Below are 23271 nucleotides of genomic sequence, written 5' to 3'. Positions count from 1 at the left end.
CCCTCGCATAGCCGGGAGCGAAGACCGTGGTCACGGACTCTAAGATGGCCTACGCAAGCTACCGCAAGGGAAGGGTCTCTCCTGCCGCACTAGCGCTTCTGTCCAGACGCAGGCCACCGGGACGAGCCATATAGCTCGTATGGGTACCGGCTCACTCGCAGGTGGAAGGCAACAAACTCGCCGACCACTACGCCCGAGAACTGACCAACCGGGCCGAGGACGAGCCGGGACTGCCGCGCCCTGTCACGAGCTACAGAGACATTACCGAGCTATACTGGGAAGGCAGGTGTAGGTTCCCCGGACCTCACCGGCCCCTCAACAGGAACCAACAGACGATCGTACGCAGTGTACAGGCGGGGTGGCTGGTGCATCCCATCCTCTTACACAAAATGCACCCGGAGGAGCACGATATCAAGTGCCCGTTCTGGAAGAGCGAGGAAGGCACCCTGACGCACGTCATAGCCGAGTGCACTAACCTCAAGAACCCCCCACCACCCTTTCCCCCCAACTTCCCCAACCCCAATCCCAGAGAGCGATGGGAGACCTTGTTGTCCAGCCCCGACCTGACGACCCAACTCGCGCTGGCAGTCAGGGGCCAGGAGCTGCTGGATGCATATGGGACCCGCGAAGAAGGTTCCACCCCATATGGTGCCTGCGTGCACTAACCACTTAATGGGCTCGATTAAAGTTGATTCTCTCTCTCTCTCTCTCTCAGGAGACACTCTGGTACATCAGCGTTGCGAGTGTCAATGGCAAGCACGTTGAGGCGATAATTTGGACGTACTTGTGGCACACCATCTGGAGCCGGAGTATCTAATCCTTCCATGACAGCAATGGGGCTGTTGCGAGTGATATCCTTCGATGAGTCGACGGGTTTAATCCCCACAACGACACCATGTCTCAGGGGTCTTGCGGTCGTGCTGACATCAAGTGGCCTGCAGGCACGCTTAGAGCCACGGCAGCACTTTGTAGGAGTCACAGGCTGAAATGACTTTGACTTCTCAGGTGGAAAAACGGTTTCATTGCCGTAGATGACCGTTGCAATGATGAGTCGAAAAAATCAGACATGTCATCTACGTCATCTGGAGAGTGTGTTCGCACTACCACCACGCAACTAATTACAATTATTCCTTGGCTTCCTCTTCCTGTAGTTGTAACAAAAACCATGTTGGTGTAATCGGCTTATATGTGGGCAAAACTTTGACACAGGACTTTGACATAGTTTCTCACTATAAATCAACCAGGCAGCTTAAAACTGGCACCCCTGAATTTTTTTCCCTAGATTGCAGTTTTGCTAATAGGTAAAAATTCATAGATGTGGGTGGTAAGTACACAGTTGCCGTCCTCTTACAATATATTGGAGTGCCACAAGCAGTGTAGTGGGTTGCTTGCTTTTCATGTTGCATATAATTTATACCACTAATGTAGTTAACTCTGGAGTTCTCATTAAGCTCTTCGACAATTTACCTTTCGTATAGGGATATTATATTACCCAGTAAGTAAAGTGACCTTAATAACCACAAAAACGCGCTAAAATGGAGGGATGAATGGGAAATTTTTCTTAACGTTAAGAAAGGCATCCTTTTTTCTATAACTCAGCAAGAGAAGCATACCTTACCTCGGTAAAGGCCGCCGAGAAGCCCATTTCCGCCGCGGCGTAGTAGTGGGCGTTGTCCACCGCCTGCAAGTCTGTTGAGATACAAAGCGTTTCAAGCGCGGAACACTTCAAGTGCTCGGCTTGTCGTCGTAGCTCGCTCGGTGGACTCAAGTAGAGTCACAAGGCGTTCCGCCGTAGCGGCTGTTGTCGCGGCGTTACCCAGAGGTTTGGAAAGCCAAGCTGTTTATATAGTCATAATTAAGCGTTCGAAACTCGCGAACCTCTAGCGCGTCTCATACATCTCTCCGTTGTTTAGCGCAAAGAAATCTCTAGGTACATTTGAGGCAAAATATACGTAATTAGCCGGCAGCGCCCCCGCAATTTAGTTAGGAACGCCACTGGTTTCGCCCAGACTCTGTGTGCGCTCCGAGTTCCGCATGTATTGTATTTTAGTGCGGTTTTCCTTCTGTGTCAGTGCACATCATTGTCACGACGTGTTCCGGAACATTACCGGGATCTCCTGAACAAATTTTAGGACTCTCCGAGAACCATTGGTGAAGTTACGGCGTTCTTTGTCTGGACCACGTTGGGAGTAGGCCTAGACCGTTAGGCCTAGCGACCACCTCGTCTGCATCCGGACGGCTCCGCCGATCAACACCGCAACGAGAGCCTCACAACCCGGCAAGATGAAAGCATTCACTCCTGAACAAGACGGCTGGTTCCGCACAACGTCCAAAACGAGGGTGAGCAATCCTACATTTCGCAAACTCATACTTCGTTTCCAGGACGGTTTCACGATTAAGTCGTTCTTACCCCTAGACCTTCGTCACGAACTATGCCTTCGAGCCCGATTCACAGCGAACGAAGCTACCGAGCTCAAAGTAAGCATCTTACATGGCAAAAACATTGCCGTCTTGTTTGCTCAAGAGCCGTCCGCAATCTCCAAACTTAAAGGAGCCATGAAGTGAAAACACAAGTTTGGTTTATTCAAAAGATTGCCTCGTTAGAGTCATACTGACATCACTTTTAACGTAGACTCCGCTCAAACAAGCAACATAATTAGGAACAACAGGGAATGGCCATGCGACCCCCCAGCTCATTTCCCGCAACAGAACCTATGATGTTATACGAGCCAGCTCTGCGATTGGCGGAGGGCGGCACACGCAGACGAGAATTAGGTAGAGCTTATAAGCTAGCCGAACGAGCGATTTGCGCTTAAATGTAGGGCACATTCTTTATAAAGCAATAAGAATGGTGGGACGAACAGTGGAAGTTACGAAATCACATGTAAGCATAGAAGTACTGATGCGTACTGCTGTTGGTACTGCGCGCACTAAGCTTGGTTTAGCTGCACAGCACTGCGGGGCTTTGGGGTTGTCTCAGACGACACTTACGTGTCTTACGTGACCATATTTGTCGACTAGCACTGTTTCAGGAAACGATTATTTTCTCCCAGACCAAAAACAAGCCAGGTTTAATTACGGTCAAAAACAAACCAAAGGCAGAAAACGGCTTGCCACGCTGTAGTGGCGCCATCTAGGTTCAGAACGAGGTTTCTCGAAGACAGGGTGGAGACACCGTTTGAACGGTCCCGTGTCGCTGCAATTGGGTCAACGTTCTCAACGCGTTGTTCTATTCGTTTCTCACGATACCTAGCAACGCGAAACAGATAAGATGGTTCAAACTTCGCCAGTAAACTGCGTTGCGGCGATAATTTTGATGCGGTTTTGACACAATGACTTGCTTCGGCGGTGAGCGAGTGACCCAAAATGGCGGCGCCAGCGTATACGCGTCTCTACCATGTACGGCGGGCGCGTGAATCAAGGTATTCTAGGCTGCGGAGCGATTGGTTCCTGTGATGTCATTGCAGACCACGAAAACAAACAATTTAGCGGGAAAATCAAAATTTGAACTTAAATTGATTAATTTCTCAGGAATAAAGCATCGTTTGTATCCGGACAAGCGCTGGGGGCACTATAAAACACGAAATCTTTCGAATAAAACAAACTTGTCTTTTCTCTTCATGGCTCCATTAAAAACTGTTCCTTCGTCACGCTCAACGGAAAGCAACAATGCATCAGTGTCTATGAAGCCGCCAACCGGGAATCATGCAAAGGAGTGATCCACGGTGTGGCCGCCAACATGCCTCCCGATTTTCTGCCTAAACACCTCAAAGCTGTTGGATACGAAATCCTTGCCGCCCGTATGATGGGCTCTACCCAAACTGCGATCATCACGTTCTCCGGTACATACGTGCCTGTAGAAGCAGACTACGACGGTGGTCTACATAGGTGTACGCCACGCAATCCACGCACCCAATACTGCACTAAGTGCCTTAAGCGCGGGCATTGAGTTGACGTCTGCACAGCAGTGTCCTACCCTCTTTGCCCTAAGTGCGGATCAGCAAAGAAAGATGAAGAACATGAATGCATCACCAAGTGCGCTCTTTGTGGCGGCCCGCATCCATCCGAAGACAAAGAATGCAAGGTCCGACGTGAAGCAGACGCCGTGACAAGGCTTCAAGCCTACCAAAAGAGGCTTGCCATCCGGAAGGCGACGGAATCACTGAAAGCATGCATGTCCCAACAAGAACTACCCACCAAGAATGACAAGGCATCAACAGAGCGGGCGTCACGAGAACCCCCACCCAAGAATGAAAAAGTATCAACAGAGCAGGCGTCGTATCAACATCGAGCGTCCACCAGCACGGGGCTTATGCAAGTGTCGAAGCGCAATCAGGACTACCGAACTGGTCAGGTAAGTCAGCCACTCCCTGCTGTAAAAAATCGTATAGAAACGAATGCCAGGTACCTATCGTTTGCACATGCACTGAAAGGCAAGCACACTAAGAACACCACCCCAGACAACACGCCAAAACACACCCCAATAAATCTTGAGGGAGGTACTCAGGAAGACCCGACGTCATAATCTGCCGACATGGACGCGGAGAGTGAGAACAGTGCCCACGGCACTGAACAAGCGCCTCTCACCAAGAGAAGCAGATCCCAAACCCCAAGCAGGCCATCGTCTACCCGATCACATGAACTCAGCAAAAGGGTGGAGGCTCTCGAAAAGCAAATCGCCGAAAATGAGAAACTAGTGGAGCTCCTACTAGAGAACAACACAAAAATGTGCGAACAGGCCAACGCCTTACAAGCCGCCTGCTTGGCTTTGCAGATAAATTTCGAAGCTCAAGCACAGTCAATTGCTGCACTAACCAACCTGATTACTCAGCAAGAGCAAACATTTGAGGCACGTGTCCTGAAGGTGATAAGCCCTCTTTTTACCAGGGTAGAACAAATAGCATGTCACCTTCAGCTCCCCCCACCCACAGTTACGATGAAAACACACAGCAATAAGGATATTCGGATCCTACAGTGGAACTGCCGTGGTTTCAAAAGGAAAACAGGCAGCACTCTTCCATTGGATCAAATTCTTACCCCACTCTCCGGACATCATCCCACTACAAGAAGCAGGCAAGAACCCGGAAATTCCAGACTACATGACGTATCAAAGATGCCACAACATCGCCACTCTGGTCAGCAAACGTGTGCCTGCCAACATTGAACATGACACAGATTCAAGCCTCACAATATCTGTGTCTACATAGCAAGGCCCTATTCACGCTACCACTATATGTTTACAGCCCGCCAAAATACAAGATACAGGAAGTAAAAGAACTCCTCCGACCCAATGCCTCACGTGCAGGTTATGAACACCTCTTTGCAGGCGACTCCAACGCCCCGCACACAGCTTGGGGCTACCAGAGAAACAGTACCAAGCGCAGCAGATTACTTCGACTGCTACACGATGCAGAATACACGGTACATAACGACTTCACTGAATATACGAGATTGGGAAATTCTGTCGAGAGAGACACCAACCCGGACCTCACAGTCTCCACAAGACAGCTTAACACCAATGGTCCCACACTCAAAAATATTTTGGCAGCGACCATGCAATCATACAAGTGATCATTCAAGCTACGCCGAAGCGTCTAAAGTGGAAGAAATAGCACACCACGAATTGGCACAAATACAGGCTAGACAGACAAGGCTGCGACCCACCTACTATAGACGTCTGGACTGAAGAAATCAAACAAGCAAAGAAACACAGTAAAACATACTCGCAGACGGAGGACCAACCAGCAGTGGATAAACACCTCTCGCAATGCTGGGAAGCAAGAACGGCGCTGGTAAAACACTGGAAAAAGAAGAAGACTAACCGTAAACTTAGGAAGCGGATCAATCAGCTGAACGATCACATACAAAACTATTCAGCGCAACTACGTCATGATCAGTGGACGGAAACGTGTGAACAGTTACAAGGCACACTTAGCACTGGGAAAACTTGGAGGATACTCAGAGCGCTCATCAACGCGGATGCGACAAAAACCACGACGTAGCACAAGCTACAAGCACTCATGCAAGAACATGAAAACGATCCGGACAAGCTCATAGAATCCATCAAAGACACACATCCCAGCACCTAGACAACCACAATATGGGCCTCCTCGATTTACCAGTCCTGGACGGTCCGCGGGCAGTCCGAGGACTGCCCCCGGACCGGAAGCCCCAAGCAATACATGGGAAAAACGAGTGCCGGATCGCGTCTTGGGCAGTCCGCGGACGATCCGGGACTGATAATCGAGGAGGCCCTATGCTGAGCATACGGGCGCCCCAGATGAAAGCATCGATGAAAAATTTGACATGACATAACTGAAAAGCACTTTCAGCCACTGCAAAAAAACAAGGCACCGGGTCCAGATGCCATCACCTCGGCGCATCTAAGGAACCTAGCGGAAGATTTATCGGCACAGAGAAATTAACAGTATGTGGCTGGGACACCAACCACTGGCGAAGCAATGGAAGATTGGGAACATGATTTTTATACCCAAGCCAGGGAAGCCAATCCGGCTTGAAAACCTATGACCGATCACATTAACCTCAAACGCCGGCAATATCATGGAACGTATGGCCTTGTACCGCCTTCAAGATCATCTTGAAAAGAAAAGGGCTTTGCCATGCAACATGGTGGGGTACCGTGAAAACATTTCCACACAGGATGCACTACATCGGATCTACGAAGACATCACTAAGGAACCTAGCAATTCGCAACTCAAAGCTATACTAACATAGATCTGAAGAAAGCTTTCGACTACGTGGATCATGATGCAATGTTAGAGGGACTCGCTGATACTGACTGTGGGGCACCTCTCTATAATTATGTCAGGGACTTTTTACAAGACAGAGTACTCACGGTTGGAATTGGCGAGCACACATCACAAGAATTTCTACACCCGTAGCGAGGAATACCTCAAGGTTCCGTACTATCTCCTACTTTATTTATTCTGGCTATGCTGAAGGTTCACAGAGCCTTGGAATTGGTACCAGACGTCCGTCACGCCCTGTACGCGGACGACGTTACCGTGTGGGTCAACACAGGCAGGCTTGGGAACATACAAGACCTGCTACAACAGGCTCTCGATGCTACAGAAGCTTCCGCTGTAAAGATAGAAAATGGTTCGTAGAGAAAACAGAGCTTCTGGCAGTCCATAGTCATCGATGGGAACATCCAGAACTTCGCTTATCGTCGAATGGGCACAACACCATCCCGGGTAAACACATCAAGGTACTAGGAATGCCATTACAGAGTGACGGCGGAGGACACATGGCGGTTAATAACATTATCAGACTGGGAGAACAGATTTTGCACATGTTTTGGAGAATATCTAATAAAAACAGAGGACTCCTAGAAGACGACCTCCTTCGTCTGAGAGATGCACTCATCACGTCCAAAATCAGATATCAAATACCGTACGTGAATATCAATATAACTCAGGAGAACAAACTTGACACGCTTTTGCGGAAGGCCATGGAGATCACTTTCGGTGTTTCTTTGTATGCTAGCACCAAGATTCTACTCGACACAGGCACCATCAGTACACTCCAAGAAGTATTGGAAGTCCACAGACATAACCAACTGGATCGACTGCGAAAATCCCCGCAAGGCCAGGACATTCTACGCGCTGCGGGCTACAACCCCGTACGAACCACTACCGGAGAACTGGCTATATTGAGAACTGTTGAACCTCATTCAAACAGCACCTATACCGAGAAATATGGACAAAGAACGCAACCCAGCAAGAGGACTCATTCGGGCCAAATTTTATGCCAACAAAGCCACCAGAGACGCGCATCAGATCCATGTTTACACCGATGCAGCAGTGCAAGGATATAGCTATGGCATAGCATTCACGAGCAGTTTAGGCCAGGAAGCGAGAAACCAGGGCAGCGGCTTTTCCGTCGAAGAAGCCGAGGCCACTGCAATAGATTGGGCAGTCGCTATAGCACTGCAACACAGCTCACTCTTAATAACATATACACTGACAGTAAGAAAATCTGCACCCTTCTGACTCAAGGCTTCACTCCGAAACCAGCTTTCGAAGAGCTTAAACACCTTAAAGTCACGATAAGGGAACACTGGGTACCGGGAAAAACAGGTTTGGCAGGAAAAGAAAGAGCAAAGCTGCTCGCCCGCGAAGCGCTTCTCCGGGTACCTTCCAACTGTAGCCAAACGCAAAAGCTCGTGACCCCGCGAAAACTACAACTTAAAGAATACGCAGACAGCAAACGCAACTTGACTCCATCCGCACAAGAAATTGTTCACGCAACAGCAAACCACCATAAGGCTGACGCAAACGCAAACGCTACTCACACCCGACAAAGTATACATGTACAAAGGCTGTATAAACACTTCCCCACCAGTGTGGGATGAATGTCACGTACCGATCAATCAAGAGCACATGTTATGGGTATGCCCCAAGGTAGACAGAAGCAGTATCCGCAGGGAGTTCAAGTCAAGGATATGACGGAAGCCCGTCTGGTCGGGATGCATTTTGAAGAAGGAAGACGACGACGCCGACCACGAGTCCTTTCGAGTTTAAAAGGAATTTACGTTTCGGCTTCCACACGGAAGCCTTGGTCACAATCCGCAGGGAGTGGCTGACTCAACCGGCCACGCTAGAGCAGCAGCTATCGTTGGCAGGCTTCGTCCAAAATACCGTAGGCATCCCGCCTTCCCGACAAGATGCCTGGAAGACCCACCAAGGAGGAAATCCAGTGGCCCCCTGGAATGAGGAGACCTTAGCCTAAAGGGCAAATAAATTTTTTCTCCCTCTCTCTCGTTGAGTTGGTTTTAGATATTAAGAGAAAAAAAAAATGGCAGTGCAACACCGGCACGTGCGGCAGGAAAAGCAAGAACAAAAAGAACAGAATTCCCGCTGGCTCGGTTTGAGGCAGGGGGTGCGCGAGCATTGCGAAGGCGGGAAATTAGAATTGCATTGGGTGGTAGCAGTGAGCGCATAACGGCGCTACAGCCCATTGTGGCGAATCACTGCTCTGCACTTCCTACAGTTTTCACATTGAGTGGAACGGCTTTAATTTTTTTTCTAACTGGTCATTTTCGGCACAATTTCCACCGACACCACCTCTTCTCCGCAGAAATATCCCGGATTTAGTAGGCATTTGTGGGACGTCTTCTGCAGGCCTCCTCTGAAGGTAATTACGTCTGCACTTTCCCCCTTAGTGTATTGCGTAGCTTTCAAAGACGATAGTCTTTCTTGGGCTACTTAAACTTTTTATTCAGAATGTCATACTTTCTCGCTCTGCCCGCGTCGACCACCCTGCGGAAGTATAATAGGGCGTTGCGGAGAAAAAGGCAAAATACACCAGGCCGTGAAGTATAAGACACCACCGAGGGCGAATAGTTGCTTTCGGTTTCCCTGGTTGAACTCCAAGGGGGAAAGCACGCAGTTCTTGCTTGGATAGTGAAAGATTGAGCAGAGGGAGAACGGGGCACAATAGAGGGAAAGCGATTTTTATTTCGTGTATCTCCGGTGATATTGATGAAATTCTCGAATTATTGCGGAGCGAGATTTGTGGGGCAAGTCTTCACCGTTAAACGCATTCGAATGGCCGGTGAAATATGTTTCAGAGCTTCTATCGGAAGGTTGTTTCAGAGCTTCTTTCACCTAAGGCTTCTGCGTTCACTAAAGGGACACTGAATTAAGTCTTGCCAAGTTGTAATTATGCATGCATTGCGCAGTTTAACGCATGTAATCCATTATATGACGGTTTGTCGGAAGTAGACCGCCAGTTTATCTCTAATCAGGTGCAGGAGAGAAAACGTCACGCGCCGTTCGCTGTCGCCGTACAAACTGCCACAGTGATGTCCCACTAATTTCCAATGTGTTTTCATGCTATCGCAACTTTCGAAATTGTGATATTCAGCGATTTTATTTGTCATAAGAACTTTTAGTTTCTCTGCGCAGAGACTGCACAGGCTAGGCATGCAAGCGATCCGCTAAACTGTCATGTGTCGTCATAGCTGGCATCAGAACATCGGTGGAAGGGAAAGTGCAAGGGAAGTGGCACTTGTGACAAAATGTTGGAAAATTGCAGGGGAAAAATGAGGACGTGGAGTACCGCATTCGTAATGATCGCACACCTGCAGTTTGCCATCAAAGTTCGATTTTTTTATTTCCCGCGCAATGAACGCACCCTGAACTAGCCGCAGCAATATGTCGTATTTGTGCCAAGTATAGCTGATGATGGTCGTGCGTCTTTGATAGGGGACATGGTTCGATATTAGCTATATCAGCAAGCATGCGTTCAATATTAATGAGGAAGAAACTCTCACTAAATGCACGTAATGTACTCACAAGACAAAGAAAAAAACGCGCTCAGGTTGCTGCGTGGGCAGCCATGTCTGTTTTGATGTCCCTCACTGTGACAGTGGCAGCCACTTATTGGCCGAACTGTTGTCACCTCGCAGCAAACTCGTTCCGGCACGTTCCGCAATTCACGATAACACTGCATTTCGCATCACTTTGCAAAGCGACTGGCGGCGGTGTGCGGAGATTGATCAGTTTTGTTTATCAGTTAGTAAAAATTTTTACCAACAACTTGCTCGCGTTTTCAGTGCTCAAACAAGTTTCGGGAAAATTTACCCCGCGTAATGAACGCACCCCTAAATTTGCATCGAATTTTCTGGAAAGAAAGTGCGTTCATTACGCGAGTAAATACGGTATTCATCCTCGACTTTATTTTGGTAATGTTTGCAGCTTACTTCAATGCGTGTCTAAGGAGCCAAAGCTTTCGCTTCGCTTTTGAGGAAGGCAGGCACAGCGATGTGGTGGTTACAAAACAAAGTAAGTATATACTCACAGAAATCGACGAGCGGAACTAGCTTCTTTGGTTTCTCGAGGTTTTTGTTGAGAACGTAGCAAGCGCCGTTGGCTAGGTAAATGCCGTGGTACTGTTGGTTTTTCCAGAGAGGTGCACATACCTGAGCAAGAAAGTAGTTTTTAAAGTGAAGATCTTTTATAAGTACACGGCTGGAGTCATCATTACCATTACGATAGCGGGGGGAACGTTTTAGGGGTTTTCAAAGCCCGAGTCTAAACCCAAGGAACACGGCCAACATTTGTTCAGTTCACGTTTTGTAGCGTAAGCTACACAAGCCGAGGTTCAGCAGTTTCGCGTGGACCTTGAAGGGCCGTGCTGCGCAAGCGCTAGGAGCATTGGATTGGATTGAATTGGATTGGATTGGATTGGTTTGGATTGGATTGGATGAAATCCAATCCAATTGGAGTACGGGTGTGTAGATAATTGCGTCTGCACGTCATAGCCGGGGCAGACGCACTGGTGCCGGCGCGTTCCCAGCTGTGCGCCTCCGTTGCGCAGTAGGCAAGTCTGACGCTGCTCCGGAGGCGCTTGATAGCCGTTTCGCGTGGCTCCTGGAGAGCCGTGCTGCGCATGCGCGAGGAGCAGTGACTGGACTGGACCGGACTGGACTGTATTGGATTTGATTGGATTGGATTGCATTGGATTGAATTGAATTGGAAATCATTTTAGCAGCAGTAAGCATGATAATCAGCTAATCGTAGACAACCAGAAAACCTAAGAATAACCAGCTGAACCTTAGCTCACGCTACGTATATCCTGGCATAGCCGAGCTAAGCCACTGCAAATTTTTTTAAGAGAGTCAGAAGTGCCTCCTCTGTATCAAGCACAGCTAAGTCGTGTGCTCTTTTTCGTCGCGTTTGCTTGTGAACGCTTTGATTTTCGAAGAACGCTTTGTAAAATCCGTTTTACGCATGAAAATTGAACTCGACACAATCATCGATGACGGAAGTACGTGGGCCGCTCGACGCTCTACCGTGAGAGATTCATTAAGGACATTTTGGCGCTGAAACCGACATTGTTATTTGCGGGTCAAGACAGACCGGCCACTCACTAAATAATACAAGAAAAAACAAATTTTTAACCAATATTACAACCCGCCGCTTCCAAGACTACCGTCACCTCACTCGGGGTTGGCTTGTTGCTCTGATAAACTGCGGTGTCAGAATTTAATGCCCGAGATTAATCGGCTATTATCCCATCGGACACTGGAGGAAAAATTAATCGGAGTTTGTAAATTTTCTCCCAGCTGTAGAAAGCAACACAAAAAAATTACACCATCTTCCCACGTGGGAACCCTGAGGGGATGCAAAGCCGTGGAGTAGTAGCGTGTTAATTAGTTGTTAGAGTAAAGACACGTGTAGTAGCGTATTAAATGTCTTCTTTATTTATCGAGTAGTGGGGAACGTTTTGCGGCTTCTCGTTCTCGAAGCGAGGAATCCGCTGTTCGAAGCTGGCGTTTCGAAGCGTTGTCACGTTGCCCAACGCCATCTGGATCAGCTACTCGCCGCTGGCGTTTCAAAGCGGCTTCTTGTTCTCGAAGCGAAGAATCCGCTGCTCGACGCTGCCGTTTACGTACGGCGTCGCCAGCTCTCCTCTGCGCAGCCTTGTCTTCAGAGGTGCTCGCGGTTCTGACAGTGTGCTGGCTGGCACTAGTGGAAGGTGTGCCAGCCAGTCCGCTGACGGAATCGTTGGCGTCCATTTCCAGTCATCGGACGGCGCAGTACCGAAGAAGCAATTGAGCGGAGCGCGGACGAGGTTTATTTGCAGAGCAGAGGGAGTGGAGAGGAGGAGCAGCGCGCATGCGCGTGATTGGACAGCTGGTGTGGAGAGGGGAGAGGAGGAGCAGCGCGCGTAGCCGACAGGGGGTGTGGAGAGGAGGAGCAGCGCGCGCTAGCGCACAGGTGGTGTGGAAATGGGGAGGGGAGAGAGAGAGCGGCGTTATCACAGATGTTGTGGAGAGAAGGAGAGGTGCGGACGCCGGACGACGGAGGGTCGACTAAGAGATGCTTTGCATCTAAAAGAAAGAATCTCTTGCTTTACAGAGAGATAAAAATGATTACAAAAAAAAATTGCTGCGCTGCTTTAACCAAAATGGACGCTCCCATGCGCATCCCGTCAGACATTCGTAACAAAATACTTGTCCCGCCTATCCGAAGCACGTGCACCCCATACAACAAAGGATGACGACAATCCTGGGTCCATTTAAAGTAAAAAAAATATTGCAACAGGCCTGACACTCACAACACGAACGTTGTCATAAATACGCTTAAAGGGGTCCTGAAATACCTTCCGCCGATGCATGGATGTACATGTACCCAAATAAAGCAATGTATTTGCAATCTCCTCCCGCAAGAATTATGTTAAAGCGATGAGTATTAGCTGAGAAATCGTAAATCAAAAACCGCGCATTATCGTCGCTCCGCGTTTCCTCCTCCTTTCGACTTACTCTCCGCTGTTGACGGCGCGCGAGCCTTGCCTCCCATGATGCTGCGCTCCGCAGAGGTGACGTACTTCCGCTATTGTCGTCTGCTACGGACAAGCTTTGTTGACACCATGAATCATGTACTCCGCTCAAGGCTGGAAAAGCGAACGAAAAAAAATTCCCCCGCATTTCCCCGAGGGGGAGAATGTGAAAGTGCGAATGCACGGTTGTCGGCCCGCTTGCGGCGCTTGCGCTCGGCCCCCGCAGCCCACCGCCTCGCCGCCTTCTCTTCCATCTCTTCCATCGGGTTTGTAGTATCACGTGTACACCACGCAGTTATCAAGCCGCTATAACGCCGCTGAGTCGCCAACGCACGCCGCTGACGACGTAGTTTGAATGCGTTAAAGATATAAGGCGCGTCACTAACGCTGATATCACGTCGCGTCCGTGGCTTGGTCGGTAGAGCGTCGCGCTGCAGCCGCAAAGTCCGCGGATCGAAACCTGGCGCCGGATGCTGTTTCTTTATAGAGGAGCACTGCGGACGCCGACGCCGCCGCCGACGCCGGCGGTGGATGGTTTGGGGTCGCTTATTCGCACTTAAAATCTGGCCGCATGTATGCGGCGGCCTGGCCTTGCCGTTTCGCGGTGTACGTTGCTGGCGGCACATGACTTTTTATCGGCGGCGAACTCGCAGCCGCACAAGGAGGGTCGTGCGCTCGTTCCCTTGATGCACCGCGCACTGTTTATCCAAAAAGCGCCGTATCAGATGTGGCCCCGCGGGTGCCGGGTCTCATTTTGCGGCGGTGGTAATTCCTGCTGGCGGCATGTGAAGAAGTCATAGTAAATCGATACAGAACCCGTGCACAAAACGCTTCAATCATGTGACCAGTTCAGCTTGGGGCGACGCGTGGTGGAGAGCGGCAACGTTGGCAAAACATGCTCCGTCGCGGCTCTGAGCTTTCTAGCGCTGGAGCGAGCGCCATTTCTTTGACAATCTCAAACATCGGTTGCCTTGGCAACAAGGCACAAACCGCTCCAGAAGTCAGTTACGGTTGCGTGATCCCGGTTCAGCTTGGGGCTCCACTTCGCGACATGTGGGAACTGCAGGCGTACCACTCACTCCCATTGGGAAGTGCGAGATGCGTTTGGCATTACAGGAGGCGATGGTGTATGTGTTGTGGGCGCCTTTGTTTCGCGATGAAATGCGACGTTGTGCTTCTGCGGGTGGATAGTGCTTCCCATGGTCTGGATTATCTTTCTCGTGCGACGTACGACTCAACCTCGCATGGGGTATGTGCAGTGTGCGTGGCTAAAAGCCATCGGCTTGTGCGCCAGTGTTAAGTGACTTGCTGTTCGTCCCCGCAAACCGCGCGTGAGGTGAGTACCGAATTTACGACGGGCAGGAGGCAACCCATCCTCTGTCAATTGTGGTTAAGACTTTCAACGCATGTTGTGACGTTGTGTTCGTTAGAAACGCATCTCTGGATTGTTTTGAAGTTGAATAAAATGTATGCGTCAAACCCGGGCATTCGGCTCAGGGCGTTCTCTGCGATTGCACGAAAGAAGTGCCACGGGGCTTCAACGCTTTCTTTATGGAACGTACTCAGGTAACAGAATATCCATGTCGTGTTATGGCCGTGTTGCATTCAATACAAACGGTTAAGCGTTTGTTTTACACTTGTTTCGTTTGTCGTAAAATGCCCAAGCACTCCGCTGGCAGATCAGCCGGCTAGCCGACGCTGAGCAGACGACTCATCTCTTTGCCGGAAGTGCGTGAAAAAGCCGCCCAATAGCAGGATGTCTAGCTCATGACGAACATCTGGGAATCGATGATGTAGACATGTGAAGATGGCGGCGCCCAAAAACACGAAGGGAAGGGTGAGAAAAAAACGACAAACTTTGCAACAAAAGTGTGAGCTTTCCGCTGCGCGTACAAGAGTAATACTTGGCACAGAGGACGTTGACGACCCAATTTAACGGTTGCGCTAGTTCATTTAGTGTGCTCAAAATGCCTTTCAGGGCCCCTTTAACCCTGTGATGTCCAGTGTTGCTCAGGAGCAACAACTCAAACAATATTTCTTTCTTTCGCACTTTGTGTTTTTTTTTTACATTTAGCCCCATCTATTAACAAACAAAGGATCCCGGACCTTCAAAAATTAAAGAAGACAGGGCAGGTACTTCCGTGTTCTAAAAAAAATATTGTTTAGATGTGTCAACTCGCACCGGGCCGAGTGGCTCAATGGGCTATAGTGACAGGTAACCGAAATTGTGCAATTTCGTCGTTATTACAAATTATACCAATACAAACTTTACGCCATTGTCTTCACTTGAACCATAAACCATGGGGATCAAGGTAGCTCTCTTGTTGAAGTGATATATCGGCAGCCAGAGCCGTGTTTTCCAGTGACCAGTGCGTCCTTGTGTCCGTCCTAATGAACCAATGTTTTTTTCTGACTTCATATTTGTGATGTCGGAAGTCCTTTTAGATCATAAAAAAAACTTCTCAAACGCATAAGCAAAACAATAGGTTTTGGGCATCAAAGGGTTAAACGTCACGGCGTCCATCATAAAAATCTGTTTTGCAATTTCGACTTTGTTAGGCCAAATTTAGCTTGACTATCACTGAATACAAAGAGAAGGCAGATCTTCGTCTCCGGGGAAATTCCAACTCATCATTTCGTCGAGTGCATTTGCGAAAGGTGCGGTGTGTTTGTGCTCTTTCCTGCTCGTTTAGACATTCACACTTTTAGCTACACTCGTTGCAGGATAGCGCAACGGCGGAGCACCGGCTACGAGGGGAGTGTCGGGCCGTATGCGGGTTTATTGCTTCGCGCAGGCAGATCGTGTGACGACAGATTCTCCTTCTTTGGCTCGTTGTTAAACAAGAATTACAGCCCAGCAGAGCAAACAGAAAAAAAGAAATGCAGGCGCGAAAATACTACAGGATAAGATAAAGCGTTGCATTTCGCGGACCCGCCTAAAGCAAGAAAAGTAGTTGTGAAAGCAAACACTCTACTGTCGTGAATGTTTTGTCTTTTCAGCGTCTAAAGCCAGATAGTACAAAGGCTAGACCATTTGTCAGATAGCGTCCTGCGGCGATATCGTTTCTTGACAGAGCACTGCTTCACGTGTTTCTCAGTGTAAGTTTGCTCTTGAGAAGTGAGAACGAACCGTTCACAGGATTTTCTAAACATAAGTTGCTACATAAACAACCTAGCAACTAAGTGGGCTGTAGCACACATAAATGGCAGTAAATGAGGGCAGTGGACAAATACTTACCACAACGTTGCCATCGGGTGACACATCTAGAGACATTCCCAGGGTCATGTTGTCCTTCAAGTCTTCGTAACTCATGCTCGCAATTTGATTGTGATGTTTTTCATTACCTGAAATGGATAAAGAAAAAAAAACAAACAAACTTCTTCTACATAGCCAAGCTTGATTGAATTCCAGTAAGTGACAGCTTAAATCACGCCCAGGGATTGACTTAGCGCCTTCATCAGAAAGCATTCGAGCTTAATATTCAACATTCAGTCTATAAAATTTTGTCGACTCACGTAACGGAGTTCTATGTTTCCGTACGTGCGCCTCTTATGCTCATAGTTCAAATATTGCTTGGCTGATTTTTGCATTGCGAAGTTTTGTGTTTTTACGGCGCGCCATCGGCAGATTTTCCCGCCAGATGTGGCCGAACTGAAAAAAATCCCCGGCCATCTCCACTAGCGTGAAACCTGGGGAGGGGCGGAGCATGCAGTGTATAAGTGCGTTCTTGGTGCCTTCGCGTTTTTTCAAACGGAGATGAAACCGTTGGGGGGTAGAGGTATACAGCTTTGCTGTGAAAGTCTCATGTCTTTAAAGCACGAATCTCTCTAGCGCGAGGCGTAAACGAGTTTTCCGGTGTTTTAGTACCGTGACTACATGGGGCGACGATGACGACGACGACGGGAGACGCCAACAGCCCCAGATTTTAAGAGGCTTAGCCCTTAACATGCGGCACCATGAACGGACGGGCGGGGTTGGGCCCGATTCAACCTAATCTCGAACGACCTGACTGTCTAGACAACCGAGTTCCGCTCACCGCGCGCCAATCCCAGTTTTGTGGCCTGGAGTAAACACTCATAACGAAGCGATGTAGCGAGAAAACTGGTTTTGTTATAAGCTATACTTCGCTAAAAGCGAATATAATTTGTTCTTTATCCACTGCAGTGGGAACTATGATACATTTCGAACAAAGCGAGATCTCGCACCAAGCGACTTCATTCACAGCCAGGGTTTACTATATTTGATTTTGGTGTTCGGTCCGTGCACGTGGTTGTGACTCGCGGGAACCAAAAATTACTGATCTGCAAGACATCAGGACGATGCACAGCATTTGCTGGAGGAAGTGTCTTTGTTGGACACCGCTGTGCTTCTGCATTTTGTTATGGCGGGGGGCCAAAAAAATTGTCCCAGCTCACGGAAAAGGCAGCGATGGTACAGGATGTTGGGGTTCCAGATGAGGCACCGCTGGGATTTCAATTTCTTTTTTAATGCGGATTACTTTACTACTCTGGCATATTAGAGACTTGCGGCAAGACAATTGGTGTATTTTGTAGTTTTTATGAATTTATTAATTGCCTGCAACAGTTCAGCGCGACTTTATTTTTGTTCTTTATGGATTTAATGTTTTGTTATATTGTTTGAGTGGTCGCGATTTATTAACATGTTAATTACATGTTGTTGGACCACTGGGTCCTTCAGCTGCGGCGCGATGCTCAGAAAGCGGAGTGACATGTCTTGATAGGATGAGGCGTTAATGAAAACTGCCAGAAAAAGCGGGAGCGAGCCGGCGCAGCCACGAGAGCATGCGACAGCTCGGGAGGAACATAATGGAAATGATGATGGTCGACGTCGTCTGCTGCCGGTGAGGAAAAAGAAGTCCCAACATATGTTAATACAAGCTGTAACAATTTACACGAGCTTGTAAACATTTCGTGTATAAGGGACCTTAAGAACCGTCTTCAAGTTTCTGACATCGCGCTGATAACGCATGCGTGGTTCCCAGACAGCTTATTGAAAGCCGTTTTATCCAGCGCTGTTTCATTAGAGGGGTTCACGTTTCACGAAAAACCATTTTCATTATTATAGTCTTCCTAGGGCTGCATAAACGCGAAAATATTGGTGTTTGTCGGTTACTCGAATCAGCTAGAAATGTTGCTGGTGGGCCTAATCACTCGAGGACTAGTGACGCACTATGAACTGGTGGGTAAGGAATTGGTGAGTGAAGACGAGTCTGCTTCCTAATCTACCTTGAATGTTGAACTGACACTCGCTTTGCATGCAGGCTTTGAACAAAAACAAGGAAAGGGCTGGGAAAAAGGGGATATTTTCGTAAGCTACCCCACGCATAGTTCAACCGCCTCCACCTCATCTTCCCCATTCGACAACCTTCCCTCTGTGCTTAATGTACCTAGCCTGGAACCCTATACCATTAAGTAAGGGCGTGCCAACGCAACACAGTCTTGCCTCCGCTTCTCAACCCCACCTTAGAGCAGTTGCGAGGCCCATAACCTCAGCCTATTCTCGACGAAAGAAAAAGTATCTATTCCCTCTCGCGACAGCTGAGGGTGTAGAGGCACTGTCACCGGCGTTGCGTGTACTCATAGAGCTTACCTGTGGCGTCCACGATGAGTTCAGTGCACGGCCGGCCCGCTTCGAGTAGCGGGCAGCGATAAAGAACGCCAGGCTCGTAGATGCCTGTCCAACGGGGATGAGAAGAGTTGGCCCGAATGGCGCCTACCAGGGCTCTGTAGACGAAGTATGGGACGGGGGATCAAGGTGGCGAAGAGTTTGTCACGTTGATACGACGATGCGACCATCATTGATGCGACCAACATGAACGACAGACCAGTGTGCACGGCTTTTTAGTACACGGTGCAAAACCCGGGGTAAGCCCAATACATGTTATGAGGGAAGCTATGGCAGCACGTGGAGTATACGGCAAGCCAAATTGGCAGCAGAAAAAAAATCCTGGGACATCTCCATTGACGTGAAACCTGGAAAGGGGCGAGCCGAGCAGTGTATAAGTGTATTCTTGACGCCTTGGTGTTTTCCCTAACGGAAATGAAACCGTAGAGGGGGGGGGGTGTAGAGGGATACAGCTTTGCTGTAAAAGTCTCGTGTCTTTGAAGCACGAAGCTCTCTAGCGCGAGGCGTTGGAAAACGAGTGCCCCGTGTGTTGTTTTAGTACGAATTACGTTCTAGCGCGTGGCGTTGAAAAACGGGTATCCCGGTGTTTTAGTACCGTCACTGCACGAGACGGGATACAACTACGACGACGACAGCCGGCGCCGACAGCAAGAGGCTTCGCTTCGCCCTTAAAAAACCGGTAGAGAGAGAGGTGGATGGATGGATGGATAATTAAACGGGCTAACGGGTATTCAGTCTTTATTTTCATTGAAATGCGAAAGCCTCTCCCACAGACCTCCAACCGCTTCAATCCTGCGTCGTCCGAATCCATTCTTTGCAAAGAATTTTTTTTATCTCATCCGTACATCGACTTGACGGTCTTTTTCTGCTTTTAGTGTCTTTATCGATAGCCACTCGTTACCCCTGGGGTCGCCCGTTCCCCGCATTACATGTGCAGCCTAACTCCACTACTCTCTTTTAATTTGATACGGGATGTCCTCGGCACGAGCTTGCTTTGCTCTCCAATCCAAGACACTCGTTTCCAGCGGCTAAGCGGCACTCATATCATTTTTTCTATGGCTCACTGAGCCGACGTAAGTTTTCATTGGAGATGCTTAGAAAGTCCCTATGTTTTACCACAATAGGTCGTCACCAAGAGTGCGCATTCGTTGCATAGCTCTTTTTAAATAACAGAGCCAGCCTTCTCTTCATCGCTTCAAAATGTTTGGCGACTGCTTTCCGCGCCGTAGCAATTCAACGCGTAATTTCCTTTTTATGGTTTGGATAGGCACTTACAACTTGCCCAAGATAGTCATATTCAACCACCTCGTGTAATATTTAATGGCTTAACCTTTCTGCATGTCCATTTATTGCTCCATTTCCTTACTTTCTTCTGGCCGATGAATTGTTCATAATTGTTACCAGCAGGCATTGCCGCAAGCAGGGGTCATTTCCTCATAAATGCACGCGCGACGGCATATTGCTCGTGCGTCATCCCGGACCTCCTCTCTAGGCCAGGCGTTGTCATCGCTGCCCCCTATCAGGCACGTGCTGCGCGTTCCCGCAGCTGTCAATGGGTGAGACGAGCATCCTGTCTCCGTTAGATAAGTTCCGTGTTGCAAGTCGATGCCCCGCCGGCTATATGACATCACTCGGCTGCGGAATAAATGGACAAGGAACAACTGGTCTCGGAACAATCGGAAACTCCCAAGCCGGAAGAAATGGAGGATCGGCTGCCCGGACGCATGGTCGTCAGTGAAGGAAGCAGCAAGAGGGGTTATATACCGTCCGCTATTGCACCGAATTGCGGCTAATTGGAAATCGGCATCGTTTAAGCTAGGTGCAACGATAGTTGTTTTGTTTAAATCAAAATGATTGGCCAAAAGTTATAAATCCTATAGCTATTTCATCTTTTCTTAGGCAAGCGTACTTCATTTAAGCTGAATGTCGGGTATAGGCAGCACTTATGTTATGACAAAACATTTAGGCCAGAAATATTTCCCATTTGCAGGCTATTTAGATTAATGACATTAGTAGAACCCGTGTTGTGATTTTTACACTCGATACTTAGCGTGCGCTTTGAACATGTTTTTTTTAATAAGATGTTATGTCGTCGCTAACGATAGCGTTAGAAATCACAAACTGATTCATTCGGTTTTAAAAAAAATTTTAGCTACCCTTCATTTTCATTTTCTGTTTACTTCAGCTACCATTAATAACCTGAAACTTTTCTGGCAACACTAGTATGGCTTGAACGCGCGAGCGTTGTGGCTTCCGCTTGCGTTGCACGCCTCCCGAGTGCGTCGGCGGTGTTTGCGTGGATAAATGCTCTTAACGAACGTAGAAAGTTGCAGTACTCTTCATGTTGAAGAACTTTATGTTTTGAGACACCGCGCGAGTCATTCCGTAGCCTCGACGAATGCCAGGTATACTGATGGCTTCCTGAGCGAGCTATATTGAAAAGAAAAGTGGTGCGAAGAACAAAAAGCAAACCAACCAACCAACCAACCAACCAACCAACCAGCAAACAAACAAACAAACAAACAAACAAACGAACAAACAAACAAACAAACAAACAAACAAACAAACAAACAAACAAACAAACAAACAAACAAACAAACAAACAAACAAACAAGCAAACAAACAAACAAACAAAAAACTCACGCGTCTCTTTGAAGCGAATCATGACGAGTGGGCGGAGCACTGGGGATCGTTCTTACCGTAAATCACCCGTGGCGTTGCTCACTCGCGCATGTAAATGTGTGACAAAACGTGTGTACTGTATATACAATTAAAATCCAATACAATCCGATACAATTCAATTTAATTCAATTCAATCCAATCCAATCCAATCCAATTCAATGCTCATTGCGCATGCGCAACACTGTGTGCACGGACGCCAAGGTTGACAAGCCACGGACAAAGCGAGGTCTTAAGGTGCTTCGCCCCAAATAAAAAAGGTGACGAAGCAAGTACTTGCCCCGTCGCCCTCTTTCCGTTTGTCTTTGTGTTCTCTGCGCTTAATTTTCTAAATGATGTATCAAGTTGTCCAACGAGTATACTATTCTTAGGTCACTCCGTAACCTGAAATACCTCCACAGATTGTAAAGTTTGTGAGTCCATCCGACCGTGCGTCCCACGTCCAGTTTTTCCTGTACATTTTTGCAGATAAAAAATTCAAATCCGCTTGTAACCAACCGACGATGGTTGAAGCGCGTAGATTTCTTGCTTGCGAAATTCGATTGATTGTGGGGTTTAACGCGCCGACGCAACGCAGGCGATGAGGCGCGCCGTAGTGGAGGGTTTCGGATTAATTTTGACCACCTGGGGATCTTCAACGTGCGCCGAAATCCCGTACACACGGGCGTTTTTGCTTTTCGCCTCCAGCAGAAAAACGGCCGCCGCGGCCGGGAATCGAAACCGTGACCTCGTGTTCAGCAGCACATGCCTTATCCACTGAGCCACCGCGGCGGGGTGTGCGAAAATCAAATGGCGACGTACCAAAGTCGAACCCATGCAGTAAAAGTCAAAGTGTCAATAATCAAAGTGCAAACTGCCCGCGAGTCAAAGTTCAAACTAAGACGACAGCAAACGAATTCATCCCGAGAAAGCTGAGCGCAATCGTTGTCGTTAGGCGTAGGGTATTTGAACCTTGTTTGAAAAGAGGATGCGATAAATACGTACTGTCTGGTGTTGAGATTAATTAGCTTTAAAATTCGAACTGGTTCGACCGTGCCGGATTGGCGCAATCGGATAGACCTCGGCTTCGTAACGCGAGGTACCCAGGTTCGATTCCGAACACGAGAAGCGTTTATTTCTTGTGTCATCATCATCATCATCATCATCATCACCATCATCATCAGCATCACTCGGCGCCCACCTGTTGCATAAAGTTGCCTTTTCTGCAGTGCCTTTTGGTTGCAAGACCGCTATCAGTGAGAAGAAGAAAGCTTCAGTTTGATAAACGCACGTAGTTACAACAACGTGTGCAGCACAGGATGTTGTTGCGCGTTATTTCAGGCAACGAAAATAGCCTGAAAGTAGGACTAACAAGTGTAACTTTCAGAACACGAGTGCTGGTGCTGTAGCTCCCTTTTGTTTTTGTTCTTTTTTTGTCAATTCGGTCTTCGCCTTCTTCCAAGTTTTAAGCGTTAAGAGAGAGAGAGAGAGAGAGAGATAACTTTATTGCGTGACAGCCAGTTACCCTAGACGTCGGCCAAGAGCCCTTGGGCTCTGGCAGCGTCTTCGGCCAGCTGAATGGCCCTGAATTGATCCACTGGGTCCGAGCTGAGCAATACGGTCTCCCATTGCTTTACACTAGCGATTTTGCGACCTAA

At 48.3% G+C, this 23271-nt stretch overlaps 1 protein-coding gene across 1 annotated transcript in view; it reads right to left on the bottom strand.

Moving 5' to 3' along the window:
• Positions 1 to 23271, bottom strand: part of LOC144169809 (integrin alpha-9-like) — a 106625-nt gene that overhangs the window by 68607 nt on the left and 14747 nt on the right. The window contains exons 2-5 of the mRNA XM_077699168.1: positions 18920 to 19053; positions 16547 to 16653; positions 10825 to 10945; positions 1619 to 1689 (exon numbers count right to left, since the gene is read on the bottom strand). Of these exons, the coding sequence (XP_077555294.1) occupies positions 1619 to 1689; positions 10825 to 10945; positions 16547 to 16653; positions 18920 to 19053 (433 nt within the window). The remainder of the gene's footprint in view (positions 1 to 1618; positions 1690 to 10824; positions 10946 to 16546; positions 16654 to 18919; positions 19054 to 23271) is intronic.

This window comes from Haemaphysalis longicornis, unplaced genomic scaffold (assembly GCF_048455015.1).
Source record: "Haemaphysalis longicornis isolate Haplotype H1 unplaced genomic scaffold, Haemaphysalis longicornis Haplotype H1 scaffold_2, whole genome shotgun sequence".
NCBI classification, from domain to species: domain Eukaryota; kingdom Metazoa; phylum Arthropoda; class Arachnida; order Ixodida; family Ixodidae; genus Haemaphysalis; species Haemaphysalis longicornis.
The sequence above is the reverse complement of the archived record's forward strand: the minus strand, read 5'-3'. Positions and strand labels throughout refer to the sequence as shown.